Source organism: Hemibagrus wyckioides, linkage group LG05 (genome assembly GCF_019097595.1).
Source record: "Hemibagrus wyckioides isolate EC202008001 linkage group LG05, SWU_Hwy_1.0, whole genome shotgun sequence".
NCBI classification, from domain to species: Eukaryota; Metazoa; Chordata; class Actinopteri; order Siluriformes; family Bagridae; genus Hemibagrus; species Hemibagrus wyckioides.
The window spans coordinates 19002417-19021758 of NC_080714.1; the positions used below are offsets into that span (position 1 = coordinate 19002417).

A 19342-nucleotide genomic window follows, 5' to 3' on the forward strand; every position below is an offset into this window, starting at 1 on the left:
CGTCTGCACCAGGCTCTTATCCTCTTATCTGGGAGGAGAATCACCTGATGTGATTCAAAGGTTGTGTGTGTTTGTGTGTGCATATAGGGAGGTGGGGATCTGGGGGGGTGGGGTTGCAGTACTATCTGATCAGTGCTATTTGAATAGAGAGAGACTGCAGATTGTGGAGTAGTGATAGGGTTAATGGCGCTCAGCACTCAGGAGCTGAAGGTGCTCCTTGACATATAGAGTTGTGCTGGTACTCATGCCCTGGAACAGAGTGCAGAAGAAGCACTGCATGCCCTCGTCTTGGCTCGACCTTTTCACGGGCAGAAAGGGTCTGGATGAACCATAAGCCCTGTTGCTTTTCAAGCTCGTTCTGTGCCCTTGAGAAACTGACAGAGAATAATAGGAGTTGACTGCCTTTCAAGCTCAATAGTCGGTATAGTGTGTATAAGTCAGGTTTAAATTTAACACGCGTGACAATTACAGCTGCTCCACGTCACCTGGTATGACCTGCTACAGTGAACTGACGCTAAGTTACTGCAGGATAAAAGACGCCATTAGCCGAGTCGAAAAAGCCTCTTTCATATCACATTGAGCTGGGACGATAAACAAAGAAAGGAAAAGACAAAAGGGGCAATGTTGTCTTGCAGATCAAGCTTTATTTCTCTTCTTTTTTTCATTGTTTCAGTTCAGACACTGAACATACTACATTGTGGCGTTTTCTTATGGCTGTTCATAAGGCTGCTTGAATCCTACATAAGCTCTACATCAGTGTGTACAGATGGTGTGGTAGGTGGCACTTTATTTAAGGGTGGTGTGTAAATAAAAGAGCAGAATATTCATGTTCTACCATAGCTGAAAGGGGTGCAGATATTTTACTTGTGCTTTATATCTAAGCTGTCTGTCTAGTGACCAATTAAAACCCCTTTTTTAATTAGCAATAATATCCCGAGCACTTTCCAGACTTTTTTGGAAAGGAAAATAAAAAAACATCACAGCACTGTAACTGCTGCCAGTAAAGTACTTAATGATATTATAAATGCCCTTGATTGTAAAAACCTTGTACTGCTCATTACAGATTTACGCTGAATTTTAAAGCTGAGGTTACATTTTGAGTTGGGGGCCTTTCTATTTATCTCTCTTTAAATAAAAATGATGTTGACAATAATGTCTCTGATACAGATTTAAATTCATGTAGACATTATAGTATATTATCTGTTTTAATATTATCTATTTCTCCGCCTGATCTTCAGCTGCGACAATCTCAGATCTTCAAAAAACCTTTGCAAGAGAACAGCAAAATGTGATGAAAGTGCATAGAATTCAATGCATCTTATCTCTATTCTGCAAATATACCTGGCAGGCAGACCAATAAATACTTTATATATATATATATATATATATATATATATATATATATATATATATATATATATATATATATATATATATATATATATATATAGGTTTTGTATTAGACAATGGTCTATGGCTTTAATCTTCACACTAAAGGAAAAGAAAAAAAATAAAAGTCAACATCAAACCCTCTCTATATCCCTGTTAGATAATAAGGTTGCTATATTTCATCTGGCCCTGTAGTGACATGTTTTTCCAGCTTAATGCTTATATTAAGATGTTTATAAAATTTATGATAGAGTCAGGGTATTTTTTTCTGATGTGTTTTAATTTGTACGCTTTTAATTAAAATCCGAGACACCGTCCAGACCCCCATTAAGATAGGGTTGTGTATACTTAAATTACACTATAAATTAGATTGATTTTGGTTCTTAACGTTTGGCTTGTCATGATGATCTAAGTTTAAAAAGTCAGTTGCTTTGACATAAGTAACTTTTGTCAATTTTGCCTTTTTCACAGCTGACGCCTGCGAGAATATTCATTCCTGCATTCCTCTTATAATAGCTTTATTATGGTTAGGGCCACTGTGGATGTTTAGTCTGTCTCTGTAACACTAAGCATGAGGGATCAGTCCATTGCAAGGCACCATGCACATACACATAAGTACACTTATTCACACACTCGTTTACCCCACGAGACATTCCTGTATGTACATTATACCCTATACAGACGCAGGAAGAATGATATATTAGGATAATCCATGATCAAACTGAATGTATGTTTATGCCAGTTATCATGGAGTGATCATGGAGTCATTTCATGTTATAATCTCTGTCATTAAGTAAAGTGTTATCTACTACAGCATCTGTTCACGCCTGCTAATGAATTAGCACATACATTTGTGTACTGAACTCTACATTCTATATATTATAAACAGCATTATAGGCTTTCAGTTAAAAGATACAGATCAATATTTGAGGTGACAAAGGCAGAGATGATTGAATTTCATAGATTCAGCTTGACCGTTATCATTAATCATCACAGCCTGGCTCATTAAAGAAGAGGTGCCAGTTTAGCTGACCTAATCAACATTTTAAAAGCTGGGCTAAATGGAGTAAAGGTAGCTTCTTCTTTTTTTTTGCTGAATTTGGTGTGTTCGAGTTCTCCCGCTCATATCTTAGTAACTGCATTACATCAGACACCTTTTCATCTCTTATCTGCCTGAATTAAAAGTGGCAAGACGGCCACTAAAGGAAAGCTGAGCTGCACAATCTGGGTAACCTTCAGAATTCATTAGATTTGCACTGTTTGTCAAAGACTTCTCCTCTTTTGATGCAATTTACATATTTATCAGAACCAATCACGATATGACGTCTTGAATTTTTTATTTCTAGGTGGCAGGAGGTAATGTGGAGACTGTGGCACTCACAGTTGAGAAATGTGCTGAGTTGGCTGTCTTCACCAAGAGTGTGGACATAAATTCTCTCTCTCTCTCTCTCTCTCTCTCTCTCTCTCCCTCTCTCTCTCTCTCTCTCTCTCTCTCACTTTCCCTTCATGTCTCCCTGTCGCTCTTTAATTTCTCTCCTAATGGAAACAGGGAGCTCCTTATCTGAGCAGGAGTAACTGAGTTGTTGACGTCTCCAATGATTTGGCACTGCACTGGCCTCTCTGCAGAGTATTCTGCTAGCGAGGATTCCTACACTCATCACTCCTCTAGCACCAATAAAGAGGGCGATATATGGAGCAAAGGCAGTTAAGAGTCCCTTCAGAGGAGTCGGCTCATGACCGCTGTTTAATGGCCTAATTGGGAGTATGTGTCTTCCACATAGAACAGCATAGCACAGCATCGAGGAAGCACTTCATAACTCAAACCACAACATTTTCAGCTAAAGCTCAATTTTTTTTTTCTGTTAAAGTCCTTGAGATCCTTGCAGGGGAAGAAATGGGGAGAGGAAGAGGGAGAGAGAGGGATTGGATGGGGAAGAATCCATACATTAAGGCATCACGTTGTCTGTCGGATGCTAAAGCAAAACAGAGTGTAACAAAACCACTGAAGCAGCAAAAAAAGAAAGAAAGAAAAAAAAGCTCAGCTGGCGGCCCAAGCACATTTGTCTTGTTTTATAAGAGCTCTTTCTTCCCCTTGACCAGGCAGAAGGAGGTAAATGGTGAGATGTGTGTGGCACTAGGGCCCCCTGCTGATATCCAGCTCCACCTGCAGGCCACACGCTGCCAGTTCAGTGAGGTGAAGCGTGTGATGCCGCTAGAGGTACATTCTGACCACTGCCTAAATGTGGAGAAGAAAAATGAGACAGACCCAGCATGTGAGCATCTTTAGCAGCATTAGGAGAAAAACTGTAGCTCACTTTACTTTACCTATTACATAGACTCCAGCAAATTAATATTTAGTAGATTTGTTAGGCCTAGTAGGACACTAATAGGAATGGTATGAGGGAGCTCAGGGCAAAATTTTGAAAACTGTTCATTTTACACACACGCACACACACACAAGTCTGACTCCATCGCTGCTTTGTTTAAGTACGTAGTGTTTGCCTCCAGCACCTTCACAGCTATCATTTCATTGTTTTACATCTGCTGCTGGCATGTCCCGATGGGCCAGGGCCAAGGTGTAATTTAGAACTGATGGAATTTCACAGGCAAGTGAGCGGCAGGGCCTGGGCAAAAAAAAAAAAGAGTTCTCGCGTTCATGGCAAATGGGCTGGGCCTCTCCGCCGAGACTCCTGAATGGCAAAGCCATTCATCTCAGTGAAGGGCAGAGAGAGAGGGAAAAGAGGGCTCTGCTTTCATTTTCTTTTAAAAATGGAATAATGGTTTATATTTACGGCTCCGGTGTCAATGACGCACTCCCATGTTTTTTTTTGTTTTTTTTTCCGGGTGCAGAGAAAGCAGAGCTGGGGCGTTTGTGTTACTAAATAGGGTTTGCTACTGCTGAGCACACACTTGGCTGGGATCAATAAGATATTAAGCTTGTGTACATAGCAATGAGCTGCATAATCACTGAAGTCATTTAGGACACAGAGAAGACGAAGGACTGCCCAAACAATACAGCGGACACGATATATTATTGACCAACTATTTAATTTAACGCAGTCCAGTGAGTGTTTGTATAAAAGTGCCTGCATGAAAAGAACCGTGTGCCTGTGTGTGATTTTAATAACACTTAATCAGTGATTAAGCTTAGTTTCTCATTGGATCTCAGTGGAACAGCAGTGTGACCTAGTGTCTTAGTGACAGCGATGACAATAATTATCCCATATCTCATCTGAGATCACAACCTCAGTCCCTGAGGACCTCAGCCCTGTTCCCTAAAACACTGCTGGCATAATAGATCAGGCCACGTTTGTTTATACAGTCCTGGATATATGTGTACATTATTCAGGTAGCTTGATGAATAATGCATAATGGTATTTTAGTTTCATTCAGACTCAGGTTGACCATTAACCCTGTCACGGCATCGGTCACAATAACCCTGTGAGTGTGTATATGAGGGTGCGCCTGTGTGGTTTGAAGTGTGTGAGTGACTGAGTCTGTGAATGTATGGAAATGTGTGTGGAAGGGGTGGAACTTTCTTTCAAATACTGCAGACACATCTACACACACATCTACACACAGCGTGCCTCCTTCCTGGAGTTGTGCAGCACGCTCCGCAGACTAGAATATTATTCCTGCCTCAAATGTAATCATCCATAGTGAATAGGAGACAAAGAGCTGGGGATGTAGTTTAGCATGTCTGCCGATATGATAAAGCTTTCCTCTGCAGCTCCTTGTGTGTGTGCAGGCGTGCGGGAGTGTGAGTGTGAGCATAACTATTGTGTTATTTGCCATTGGTCATTATAGCATTCTCCCGTTTGCATTGGAAGCGAGGGATTTTTTTTTAGAGGTTTTGTGCTTTCCCCAGCCCGTCCTATAGCTGATAAGCAGATGATTGTGACTGGTGCATGAATTCCTGGGTTTGTAACAATGAAATCGTGAAGCACCAGGTAGAAAAATGAGCTCACCTCACCATGGGTGGAAGCATATCAGCATTTTAAAAAGGGCTTTTTGTTGAGCATCTGCTCCCTACTGCTTTATTAAGCTGAATAGCATTTCATGCCAGGTATACACCAAGTCCCTTACACAGAGGTACCTGGTTCATTTTATGCATTAAAATTCATATAGAAAACAGGCAAGGTGAGGATACGGATACAAAATTGCATGAACAGCATATCAGGGGGGAAAATCTCTGGCCCATTATTGCATCCAGAGGGCGAGGGCCACCAGTAATTTAATTTGAGGCATCACAGAAGCGTCTTGTCCTTGGCCTGATGGGGACACCAGATCACCATGCAGTCTCTTTCTTCTTGTCTCTTTCAATCTCTTTCTGTCGAATCATTTCAAACACAGATCTGTGCACCAAATCATTTCAAACACAGATCTGTCCCCACAAAACAAAATGAAGATTCCAACAAACCGGGGCTATTTCATTCATTTATTATATAAGCAAGTTTTTCCCTGTTTGCTCTCAGTTGTTATTTTCATGGTCAGAAATATACACACCTGCACTGATGAGGGTGGAAACTATCACACTCCTTAATACCCCAATTTTTGTACAGATTTGTTTGGACACAGAAACAAAAACGCTATATGAACCACCTTCATCTTTTCTGCCGTTAACTGTCTTTATATTTACATCCATAGCATTTTAGTACTGCACTTTACTCATTACAGAACTCTACGCGTTATGCAGTACTGTGTAGTGCACCTAGTCCTGTTTTCTCTGCATTAAATGTAGCACCATGGACCTTGAGGATTGCTGTTTCATTTTACTGTGTACTGCACCATCTGTATATTATTGAAATGACAGTACATGCTTCTTGACTTGACTTGAACTAGGTGGTTTCATTCAAAATCTTCCTGAGCAATGGTCATTTAAGTCCACTTTTTTACTACCGTACTGCCACTCTTATCACAATACACAACCAAAATGGTGTTTTTTGTCCTTATAACCCAGTTTTGTGGATGCACACACATATTTTATGTCCTGCCATTGCTTTACCTAACAAATGAACTGAATTATTTTATCAGAACAAACTAAGCTTAGTGTTAGGGAAATTAATAAAAAAAATACATCTAATAAAACCAATCAAATGCCACATTTAACATATTCATAGACTTCACAGAAGCAATAAATTAGCCAGTATAAAGATTTCCAAACATGACCTAGCTTGGCTTCTGCAGCAGGACCTTTGTATCAGCTTATAAAATCACATGCATCTGTGTCAATTATTTAGCAGTGCAGCACTTTGGACCAGAGAGAGCTAAGAGGTCGGGAGGAAAAGGGTTTTTTTTTTTTTAAATTTCATTTACACTTTGTAGTGACGTGAGATCTGGTGACTTGTTAAAGAAAATGGAAGATAGTATGTATGAGATGTATTTATTCCTCCCACTTTACATTAAATAAATCAGTGTAGGGATTGAGGACAGGAACAAAACAAATTGGGCAATGTTTACATTAATACATTTTGATATGAACATATGGACATTCATCAACATGGGAATATACACGCTGCTTCCTCATTCATTCATTCATTCATTCATTCATTCATTTATTTATTTCCAGTCTCTGCGTTAGTCTGGTCAGAGTCATGGTGCTTTAATTTAGCCTACAAATGAATTGTATTAGGAAACAGAGCCGACTGCATTTGTTATAAATTATAGTCATATTAGTTGCATATCCAGACCATTTTATTTAACAAATGTTCTATAGCAGGACCTTGGAAAATGTAATATGCCATAATAACAAAAGATTGCATTTCTTATATTATTATGACAATTTGGATATCTGTATGAAATCTTGACTAAAAAAGGTTTATACTGATTTTGTTTTGTTTCCACTAGTTCTGATTCTTGTCAGTTTGATGCAGGCATGCTGACTCTCCTGTTTCATGACTGCAGTGTGAACTTATATTCTGCCTTAAGGGCTAGACATATGGCTTCGTATCACACACATACCTGCTGAGACTAAATTTTTGCGTGTGTGTGTGTGTGTTGCAGCTAACCTGAACCCAGAGCGAGAGAAACGTGTGGTTTTCCTCACAGCACGTGTTCACCCGGGAGAATCACCTGCTTCTTTCATCTGCCAGGGTAAGACCCTTGTCTCCTGGCCTATACACACACACACACTCACACACACACACACACACACTCACACACACACACAAAAGTAGCTGACAATCATTTTCTTCTATCACGCTGGGCTCTTTAATCTATGGGTCTGGGTCTCATGAGGGTCAGTACTGGGACGGTTCAATGGGGAAAGGCTGAGGAGGTTCAGGAAAAATCTGAGACAGAGTGACCTTTAGCGGTCACTTAAATCTTTGGATACAAATCTTACTGCACAATACTACACACACACACGCACACACACACACACACACATTGTCCTGCCAACCTTGTGAGGACCTTCCACTGACATAATTATTAATGTAGCTAATTAATGCTACACCTAAACCTAAATCTAACCTTAACCTTAATAGCCTAAAGGAAACCCTTTGGGTTTTTTAGTTTATTTATATATTTATTATATTATTTTATATACAAGCAAATGGCCACACAAGGTCAAAAATTCATATATTCCAATACCTTTGCTGGCATTTGGTCCACAACAAGATAAAAAAAAATGTTCTCTCTCTCTCTCTCTCTCTCTCTCTCTCTCACACACACACACACACACACAACTTCTGTCAAGCTGCCCCACTCAATCACCACATTCTACCATCAATCACAAATCCATGACAAAACTAATGGCTGCAGTTTTTCACAATGCAGACTTTCTGACCTACTCTTTCTGTACACTTGTGTAATTACACCCTGTTAAACAGAGTTCTCATAAATACAAAAGAGACAAGTTTTAAGGGCCTGAACATCTCTGGCTTCGGAGGTTTCTGTGTGGGTAATTAGGAAGTTAAGCACTATAGTAATTTAGTAGAGGGCTGACACGGATTACGGTAGTCTGGTCACGATAATGCTTTCAAACCACCTGCCTTGCCACCTCAATGTGACTTTCAGAGACACACACACACGCACACACACACACACACACACAAATATGCTGCCACACAGATGTGCATGAATAAATCCAGGAAGTCCGAGCAATTAGACGGAGCACTGGTGTGGCCTCTGCAGCTCCCTCTCTTTCTCTCTCTCTGTCTGACTCTCTCCTCCGTGCCACATTGACTCAATTAAAGAGCTTGTTATGCCTCCATTAGCGGTAATGAGCAGGACAGAATGGGCATGGGGAAGAGGAGAGGCATGGGGTCATTGCTCTTTCCCTCCCTCTTTCTCTCTCTCTATCTACCTATCTCTCTCTCTTTGTGTGTCTTTTATTTACCTGTCAATTATTGCCACTCAGTGCAGGGCAAATGAAAACACGAGTGACTGCCACCACTGACCCCCAGCTCCCGGCTCCGCCCTTCCTCTCTGTCAGCACTTCCCTGATCATAAACCGGATTCTCTCTCCCTTCTTGTGTTTCAGTTAATGTACTTAGTATAACCTCTGCTTCTTAGTTGTTTAACTTGTAACTCTCTCTTTTCTTTTCTTTTTCTTTTTAATTCCCTGCATTTTTAGCTTGCCTTTATTCATTCTATCCTGTTTGTATTGACTAAAGATGGATATCTCAGATTTCCTCTCTGATTTTATATTGGACCTGTCTGTCTTTTTAATTGGCTTTCTGTCCTTTTTCCCCACTGTCATGAATATCTTTTGTGTTTCTGATTATATGAAGTATTGAATTGTGTGAATTGTGTGTGTGTGTGTGTGTGTAACAATCTGTTTTTAGAAAGTAATACACATTGTGGATTATCCTTACATGGGCTCTTACACTTCCAGACACCATTTTAAACATTCAATAGACTTTCAATAGAATTTTGTGCAGGAACTTTATTCAGTTCAATTATGATGAACATATTTATTTGTAGTTTTAATTTCAGAACATTATTTGATTTCTATAACCATTTATTCATTTACTATGATAACCCTGGAGTGTGTACGTGTGTGTAGGTGTTATAGACTTCCTGGTGAGCCAGCACCCTGTGGCACAAGTCCTGCGTGATCATGTGGTCTTTAAAATTGTCCCCATGCTCAACCCTGATGGTGTGTACCTGGGCAACTACAGGTGAGGAAGGATTGTTGCAGTCCATGATTCCCACACACTTTCTCATTAGGCATATATTTGAGATTCATTTAATAATCAGTGATGCAGTGATGCACTCTGAATTTTATGAACTTTACTATTACTTCCTGAACTTCACCATTCAGAAAATTCAGCTCAGCACATGCTATCTGCATAGGCTGCATTTTAGAAAGGGACGAAATGAAGGACTCTCATGATTATGTGCTTAGAAGAAAGGTTCTGCTCAATGAACCCAGATCTTTGTGATGGATTAAGAGCTGAAAAGTGTTGGTGCTGCATTGGCGTTGAAGTATTAGAGTCAGAATGCATGGGGCAGGAAGCAGTATGATGCTGTTAGATGTGTGTGGTGGGGGCTGGAGAAGAACAACTGAGATATATGTCTGCAAAGCATTCAAGACAATTTGTATGTTAAGTTGCTTATGATTCATATTTTGGCTGGTGTGCGTGTATGCATGTGGGATCAGATTGTGCTCCAGAAAGTGCTATATACAATGATCTAAGAACAGCTTACCTTTGCCAAGCCCTGAAATTTTTCATAATAAGAGACACTAGGAAGCAGATCCATCATTGTCCATCAACAGCATGGTAAAGCTAGTGAAATGTCCTGTGCTGCATGAGCATGCTGCCAACATCCTTAAGAGTGACAGTTATTTAAAGATGATATATCCCAACTTACACCATAAGTCTGTATCTGGACATTTCTTTGGGCTCTGGAAGAATACGCCCAAACCCACACTACACTGGGCTGCAGTCACTCGGTCACTGTGAGCATCCTCTCTACTCTCCATTCCATAATTGCCTTTTACTTAATGGTGGTAGCTGCACTGAATACCAATAACTGGCTGTGTAATCCTACAGACCTAGAAAAAATGGCATCACTGGCTGCCATCTGGTGTCAGCCAGGCTGCACTGCAGAAGCACAGTGAGAAAGGCAGCGATTGACCCCTCTGAGGTGGTAATGGAGGGGTCAACTGACGCTTAATCGTGGCAGAAAGGAAAAAGAGTTGATGAGGGAAGTGACGGTGCAGGATGAGTGACAGGTGACTCCCTCTCTCTTTTACATGTGTTCTCTTAATCCATCACAACTTTGCTGCATCTTTATAGAGAGAGAGAGCGAGAGAGAGAGAGAGAGAGAGAGAGAGAGAGAGAGAGAGATCAGATGTAGAGAGGAACACAGGATCAATCCTTGCTGACTAGGGGATTAGTGCTGTTGTGCAGGCTGGGGCATTGACTCTGACTGCCGCTCAAAGTCATGGATCCTCTACTTCAGCTCAATAGCACCCGCTAAAGTCTTTCTAGGGACATCTGTCTCTCTGTCCCTCCATCTGTCTGCCACTTCTGCAGCAGCATAGAAGTAATCCATTGCTATGGTTCTGTACATACCTATTCCGCAGCATATGGCCTGGCAGCCTGGTAACAAATAAACAACAAAATAACAAAACAACTTTTTGCACTTGTGAGGTTTGCACTTGGGTTATTGTTTTGAAACAGCAGTGTATTTAGCCAATAGAGTTCTACATCTGTTTGCAACTGTTAAAGGTGTTAGTGGCCATTAAGTTGTAATAATAATAAAAATAAGCAGGAACCAGAAATGGCTATTTAAATGGACATATTTTTATGTAATCCTTGGCGTCATTTTATCCTTATTTAAAAAATGCTTAGTTTAAAAAAATTTGTGAGAATTGTTACCATTATGAGTAACTCTCTTTCCAATATTTTTTTCAGCGTATAGAATTTCTTATTCTCTGCATGGGCCGGATGAAGGATTACACACACAAACAGACACAGCTCCTAATTATCCTGGGAGTTCCTCAGTCAATACATAATCACCATCAAGCTTGGTTGATTGTTTCTACAAATCATCTCGCCTTTACTTACCTTGTCCAGTCTTCCAGGTTTACTTTATATAGTATTAGAATAATTACACAGTGCCTTGGCAGAATGTGCAACACAACTCTTCATCATTGGACACTAACTTCTGCAACTCTATACTGGCCATGTTGCCCTTTTAAAGCACCTAAGATGACCCGAAGGGCAGCGGGGCATCTGGTCTCTATATTAAACAAAGTTTAAATGCTCCTCTTCACCTCATGATAGTGACTTCTTATAGCTGTTTGTATCAAGTTACTGCGTAATGCATGATACTGACCTGTAGAGTAACCTGTCAGGGTCTATAAGTCTATAATTGTGATACCATAGAGGAGCAGATTGACCAGATTTCCTCAGCCTGGAAGATGTAGCTCTAACACAAGCACTGAAATCTCCTGAGTGCATAAATGTGTTTATGTCTGTCAAGACGTGTTCTCTTCTAGGTATGTGATTATTTTTTAATGTGAACAAATGTACCACATGGTTACTCAACGGCATACGATAATGATTTATAATCCTATCTGGTGACACCCAGCAGAGGATGTTTTCCCTTTTGTGTTCTCTCAAGGTTTCTGCCTCATGTCATCACAGGGAAAATGTTCTTGCCTTCCTCTGAATAGCTCATTAGGGATATAAATCCCTATCCAAATTTCTGTAAAGCTGCATCGTGACGGTGTCTATTGTTAAAAGCTCTATACAGATAAAACTGAATTAAGCTCAAATTACTGTCCTCGTTATTTGTATTATTAGGTGTCATGACTATGTTTGTGGCTAGAACATAATGCAACTATTGTGTTTAAATGCTGCTCCCTCTGTTTAACTATATGACCTTGCACTTGCTTCTGGTGAGCTGGATATTGAGCACTGCAGCCATTGTATCGTTGTTAAGTCCTCTTTGTTGATCTATAATGCCATGTTAGAAAATAGTGCTTAGATAAGGCAATTGGAGTCGATGATCTCAGACAGGCAGTGTAAGCTTTTGTTTGCGGTGGCTTAGTTGTTTGTTTACTCACCTTGTTTACTTGCGTCTTCAATGCAGGTGCTCTCTGATGGGTTTCGACCTGAACCGCCATTGGCAGGACCCATCCCAGTGGGCTCATCCCACTCTGCATGCTGTCAAACAACTCATCATCCAAATGAACCAAGATCCTGTAAGTGACAGCTCATATACACACACATACCTACACTGGGGTCCAAGAGTCACAGACCTCTGGTGAATTTTGCATTCTATTCTAATTTAATCTAACAATTTTCATTACAAACAACTGACAACTGACAACGCTGACAAAAACTAGACTGAAATGTTTGCATGAATTTCAGAGTTCTTTTTAGAGTTAAAGTTTCTTTTTGCTTGGAATCCACAAATTTACACAAAAATACGTGATCCATTTTAGATCAAATCCATCAGAGAAGAGATTAGACATTTGACCTTTTGCACAAAGCAGTTAACATGGTCAATATCAGTAGGGTCAAATATAGTTTTTTAGCAAATAGGAAATATTTCATACATATTCTAAAACCTTTTATTTATTTCAAAATTGTAATCCAGAAAATCCCAGATTTTAATGTGGTCTCAGGCTTTTGGACCCCACTGTAGGTATATATATATATATTCATGCAAACAATTCTATAATAAGATCTATGACAATCATCTATGACTCATACATCCACTGCTAAATAAAACAGTGCTTTTATTTACTCTGGGATATACCACCTTTATCGGATTTATTTCTATGCAGTAAAAGTCTGTACATCCAATGCATTGCTTCTATATCATTTTAAATCAGTGTGCACTAGCTCTTTGTGACATATGCAAAGTTGAGCTGAATGTGGTGTGGAAACCCCATGCTCATGACACTGACACTGTGGGAACTTTGACTCAGCATCTTTTTGTAGGTGTGTGTGTGTGTTTGTGTCTGTCTGTCTGTTCTGGGCTATTTCGAACCTTTCTCAGCCAGGGGCGTCTCTCCCCTTGATTTTCTTCTCTCTGCACGTTTGTGCGTTCTTTGTTTGAGTACAGAGCCATCTGTTCTGGCTGGGTGTTAATTATGGCTAGAAAGTGAGTGAGGTGTGTGATTAGTGAAGGTCAGCGGCTGTCCTGGGAATGGCCTGCCCTTTGCTGCTCTTTCACATCCTGATAAGAGCAGGATTGTTGGTGAGCGGAACGAGGCCATGCAACGGGCGTTAACCTTTTCCCTCAGCGCTGACACACTGATCGATGGGATCCTTCATAGCAGAGAGAGCCGTCCATGTCCCTCACATTCATACACACACACACCTATTTATCTATATACACAAGCATCCTCTCATACAGACTCACTCACTCACTCTTTAGAGAAATACATATGGGGCAACAAGGAAGCTTATTATACATGGTGAGTAATTTGGAAAAAAAAAGCTTTAAAAGCTATTTCTATACTCAGAAAGTGAATATGGAGAGCAAATATCCAGAAATAACTTACCTGCAAATGTAGAAGATGTCAGTAGTGACAGGGTGTGGTTCTTGTCGATAATGAATAAAGGAGGCAGGGAGTAACACACACACATATAGTCCTAACTAATTTCTACCAAGCTCCCTCACATCCACAACCGTTTACTCACGTATCCTCCTGTGTCATACTGGCAGTGTCTTTTTCTCTGGTTAATCACAGCAGACACAGCATTCTGTTTAAACTCCCAAACTTAACGCCAAACATTGTTTCATGTGACTAAAGCATTTGTTCATTGGCTACACTGTAAATCCTGCCATCCCACACTGCTACACAAACACAAACACGGTCTTATCCAAGCACCAGGCTCAAGTCAAACAGAGACGACACAGACAAAGCTAACTTGTGTCAGGTTTACACATATTAGCTAAAGAGAAGGATCCATGACCGTACATATAAATTCACCGGCTGAAACATATACTGTATATAGTATAATAGCTTATTTATTATAATTATGGTCTTACTATTCGTATTTAAAGAGTTTGTTGTTGTCTTAAAAGTAGTTTGACATTTGCAGAGTTATCTCATGGGTTAGATTTTATACATAATATTGTATTATCATTTATAAATTAAAAGAGTGTATAAAACTAATTAATTCTGTCTGGAAAAATAAAAAAAAAAAACCTTGGACATTTTATTTCATTTGACACATATCTAGTTTTACTTTCAATCAATTTCCTGAAAGTCACCCAAATGCTTTTGAGCAAAAAGCCTACACTATTTTCTACCTGAATCTGCGCACTGGTCCAGTAAGAAAATAGCTTAAATTCAGTCATGCAGGTAAATATAATCGGTTGCAGAGGACTTTCTTTTCATTCTTTTTTTTTTTCTTTCTTTTTTTAATGGAATAAAGAAACAAATGGTGCTATCTCCTTGGCAAAGCGCCGCTTTTCCACCCCATTTATCAAGGGGAGCGAGGGATTCTTTTTTGATTGGCTGATTACTAGGAACATTCATCATGGAAAACATCTCCCCAACAATCTGACAATGCCATTTTGGATAATTTGTTAAAGATGACAAAAGGGACGGCATTGCCATGCTTCATTTCTGACCTTTTTAATATTAGAAAATTAATTTTCCATCTGAAACAAATGTATTAGTTCCTGTCAGGATTAGCGGATGGATATTGCACCTTGAAGCCACTCTTCTTGTGAACTTTCATTTTTATGCTTTCCTCCTCTTCCACTTTGTTTCCTCTAGTCATTGTATGTTGCACTGACAATGATAGGGAGGAATGCGCTCTGTGTGTGTGTGTGTGTGTGTGTGGTGTCTGTGCCAGCGTGTGTGTGCACATGTACGCGCATGCATGTCTTGCGATGTCCTCTGGTGTCAGACACCCATTACTTACACATCTCAGGGATTTACGAGCAATTTGTGCCTGTCATTGCTAACCTCCAGTTTGTGTCAGCACTATCTGGCCCTTCCTTCTAAAGTGCTCCCAAAAGGAAGGTATACATCTCTCTTTTTCTCTTTCTGTCTCTCTGCTTATGGGAATGGCAGAGTGAAGTAGTGAGGCCAATGGAGTAGCTTTAGGCCAAGTCTGTCAAAATCTGGTCGTCTGTGGTGGGGAAGATGGACTTGCTGAAGAATGGCCTTGTTTGTTTGGTTTTAGTGCCCAGCCTCTGAGTCATTAGCAGCCGACAGATGTAGCTGCTCAGGATGCGCTAACCGCATAACATGGTGGCTCGGCACTGTCAAAGTGCCCGTTCAGCTTGATTACGAGTCATCTCTGTCTTAAAAAGGGCTAAACAACTCCATCCATTAGCCTGCAGAGCCAAGTGAGGGAGCACGGTGTATCTATTTATCATCATTCTCTTAATTCTCTGCTGTTTACTCTGTTTTTACTCTCACACACTCATACACCCACATGTTCTAGTCAGATTACCCTTAAGTGCATGTTATTTCCAGATTGAGTCCAAAGTCTTTATTTAAGTCTGTATTGAAATTACTCACTGAGGTCTTGGGAGGGACCTGGGTTTTCTTTATTAGATGTGACTACCATTTTAGTCATGGACCAACCTGACTTCACCTTTGTCACACTTAAAGCATTTAAAGTTTCACCTGACATTTCATATAAAGTATAAAAGGAGTGTAACATTGTGTAAAAGAAGACATACATACGGAGGAGGAAAGCCGGAGGGGAGAATTCATAATAATAATAATGATAATAATAATAATAATAATAATAATAATAATAATAGTTACCTTAATGATTTGCTTTAAACTATATAATTATTGTAGTTGGAATACAGCTATTAGTTATTTAATCTTGCTTACCTGTACTGATAAGACAACTTTTCTAATCCAAGTCCAAGCCTCAATTCATACAAAAACCCATTCAAAACTACAATTCAATAATGTTATGACTACATCAATGCTAAGCACCCACCCACAAACTCCACTGAGCTTTAAATCTTATTTTATATTCTGACCCTTTTTACAGTTCCTTTTCCACATTAGCTTTTCCACATTCCTTAAAATCCACAGAGATCACCGGGGTCGATCTTTTAACATGGCCAGACTTTGTTTCACCCTTTTATTATAGGTTTTGCTGATGCTAAGTGCTTTGTGGTTAAACACATCAGCTCTTAATCCTGCTTAAATCAGCACCATTGTTTTCCCCATTACAGAGCAGCATGTTGTTTATGGGTCTTAAAGGCCCAGGCTAATTATTATGCTTTAGCCAGGTACTCCTCAGCATAAGTCCTTTGACCTTCTGTTAACTCTTCCACAAATGCATTCACATCCAGCCTGGACCTTTCCTGCACTCAGCCTCACCCACAATATGATGGACAGTACGTTCTATTTCCGAGTCATGTTTGAGTATGCAATGCTTCAGCGGTCAAATCATCTCTTGTTTTCATATTCCTAATTTCCTAATTGGCTTTAATTGGCTAATTACAAATTCAAATGAACAAATCTAGAGGCCAGAGACGCATGTTAATTGAACGATCCATCACTGTTAGACCGGTGGAGTATTGTCCGGCATTGATTGACAGCACATTAGGGCTGCGTGATTGGCAGGCTTTTTGTTGACATTGGGGGCGAGGTAAACGTTGCCTGTGTATTTCTGCAGTTGTCCTTGAAGTGAGAATTGGTGCATAGAATGCTGCTATTTTCAGGTATTGGGTTCAAGCTATAGGAGCATGCAGTGCTGATCTGAGAGCAGTTTCTTATTTTATCATGCGATGATTAAGGTCAGTATAGAAGTAAGGAAAAAAAACTTTGAAACAGCATGGAGATGATGAAGCAGTGGCATTAAGATTTCCAATCTTATTTTGTTAATGGACCCAATCGGCCAAACGAACTGTTTTGGTCAATTAGCACCTCATGCATACAGTCCCATTACACAGCCTGAGACGTAAACTCCTTCTCTCAAAATGAGAAATTGTGTGTGTGTGTGTGGCTGTGTGTGTGTGTGGTGGGTATGTGCTTAAGAAAATTCTCTGCCTGTGCACCAGTCTTGGCTTGCGATACAGGGCGAATGGGCAATTAGAATGCCTTTCACCTCTATTGGACCCTGGGAACCCCTTCAAGGAGCTGATGATGCTTCCCTAATGGTGCCTGGATTTGCCATTCTGTTTCTGTTCTCTCTCCTTCTCTCTCTCTCTTTCTCTCTCTCTCCTTCTCTCTCTCCTTATCTCTCTATTCCTGGATCTCTCTTCCTCTAGTTCTATCCTCCTCTTTTTTCTCTGTGTGTTGTTTCTCTCTCTTCCTTGCGGGCTCCATCCATCAGGCTGGCATGCAGGCTGCCGCCCCTATCCCAGCCACAATATTTCACCGCCTGCCATCAGAGGCCTGACAGCCCTGCGCTCGCCAGGAAATTGCTTTGGCTGTGAGCGGAATTTCAAGCACCAAGTGCCGCCTGAGTTTTCCCTCCCGCTCTCTCTTTCTCTTTCTCTTTTTCTCTAATTCACCTACTTGTTCTCTTTCTGTTTCCCTCTCACTCACTCGCTTGCTTGCTCTGCCTGACGACCCCCGGGAGTCGAGGTGAGCTCTGGAATGTTTAATGAGACGAGGGAGGCTTGGCATAGCTGTACTGTACAGCAAGAGAGAGAGAGAGAGAGAGAGAGAGACAGGGGGAGACAGAAAGAGAGTGAGGAGGGTGAATAAAGAGGTAGAGAGGTCAAGGGGGAAAAAACAAACATCTTGTATATCGGGTGCAAAACTAGAAATGAGAAAAAAATAAATCAATCCTAAAATACTGTCTTAGATATAGCTTGTGAAATGTTAGCCCTCAAAACATCCCACTCACCAGTGTGATGGTGCGTCTCTACAGAAAACTCACACGGCGTCTTTCTCATCTTCTCTCCAAGCAGAAGCTTAATGACTTGGCGGCCATGTTGGAGCTGATGAGCTGTATGCACAGCAGTAGGTTCCTGCACTGCAGTTCCTCTCTCTGCTCGGCTGTATGGTGATGTGTGTGAATGGTGCGTGGGTGTCGTGGAGGCGCATCTGAAGGGTTTTCCTCTCCTTATTCCAGCAGCGCCCCACTAGCACAGCTCTGCTCTTTTCATGGATAAAAGCTGTTTCTCTGATACACACACTGCCTTCATACTTGCATAATTCTTTTTTTCTTTGCTTATACAAGTTTATACACTTTCACATCCTCTCTCTCTCTCTCTCTCTCTCTCTCTCTTTCTCTCTGCAAATATTCCCTTTCAAGTGACAGCCAACTATTCCTCACTTACTGGACTATTGTATATGTGCTCTGGGATTTTTTTCACTCTAGTTGCTAACAGTTATTATCGTCCCTTGCTGCAGAGCGAATTAATCATTCATTTTATGATTGAAGCCAGAGTGGTGGCCCTGAGTGCAGATATCGGGGCGTTAGTTTTGCTCGCTGAGTAAGGAACATAAATGAATATCTCTCAACCATGCAGTGGTTATTAAACACAGCCTATGAAATGACCAGCAGGAGAGTGGTTGCTGCTCCTCTATAACATAAAACATGTCTGCTTAGTTTTATGTGATGGAACCTAATCTATATCTTTAAAAAAATGTTTTTTTAAAATACTAGACATTAATAATATTTAGAATTTAATCAACATACAGACTTTCTTCTTTTATCATTTTGCAGTTTACCTTTTTAATTTTATTTTCTCTTCGTTGTCATATATCATCTGCTCATTTTCTAGTCTTCAACTCTCCAGCTTTTGTGACTCTGTTTCCACTGTAGCCTCAGATTCCTGTTCTTGGCTGACAGAAGAGAAACCCAACATGGCCTTCTGCTCTTGTAGGCCATCCACCTCAAGGTTCAGCATATTCTGAGATGCTTTCTGAGATGCTTTTCTGCTCACCGCTGTTGTAAAGAGTGGTTATTTGTGTTACTGTAGCCTTTCTGTCAGCTCAAACCAGTCTGGGAATTCTCCTCAGAACCTTCTCACCGAAATGTTGATTCTGCCGAAGACCTACTTTTAAAAACCATTAAAAAATCCAAGCCACCAACAACCA

The 19342-nt window shown here is 40.4% G+C and overlaps 1 protein-coding gene across 2 annotated transcripts in view; it reads left to right on the forward strand.

The window, feature by feature from the left end:
• The window catches only part of agbl4 (AGBL carboxypeptidase 4), a 302375-nt gene that overhangs the window by 261623 nt on the left and 21410 nt on the right, over positions 1-19342 (forward strand). For both annotated transcript variants that reach the window (XM_058389605.1, XM_058389604.1), the window contains exons 7-9: positions 7393-7482; positions 9398-9512; positions 12439-12550. In XM_058389605.1, coding sequence (XP_058245588.1) covers positions 7393-7482; positions 9398-9512; positions 12439-12550 — 317 coding nt within the window. The remainder of the gene's footprint in view (positions 1-7392; positions 7483-9397; positions 9513-12438; positions 12551-19342) is intronic.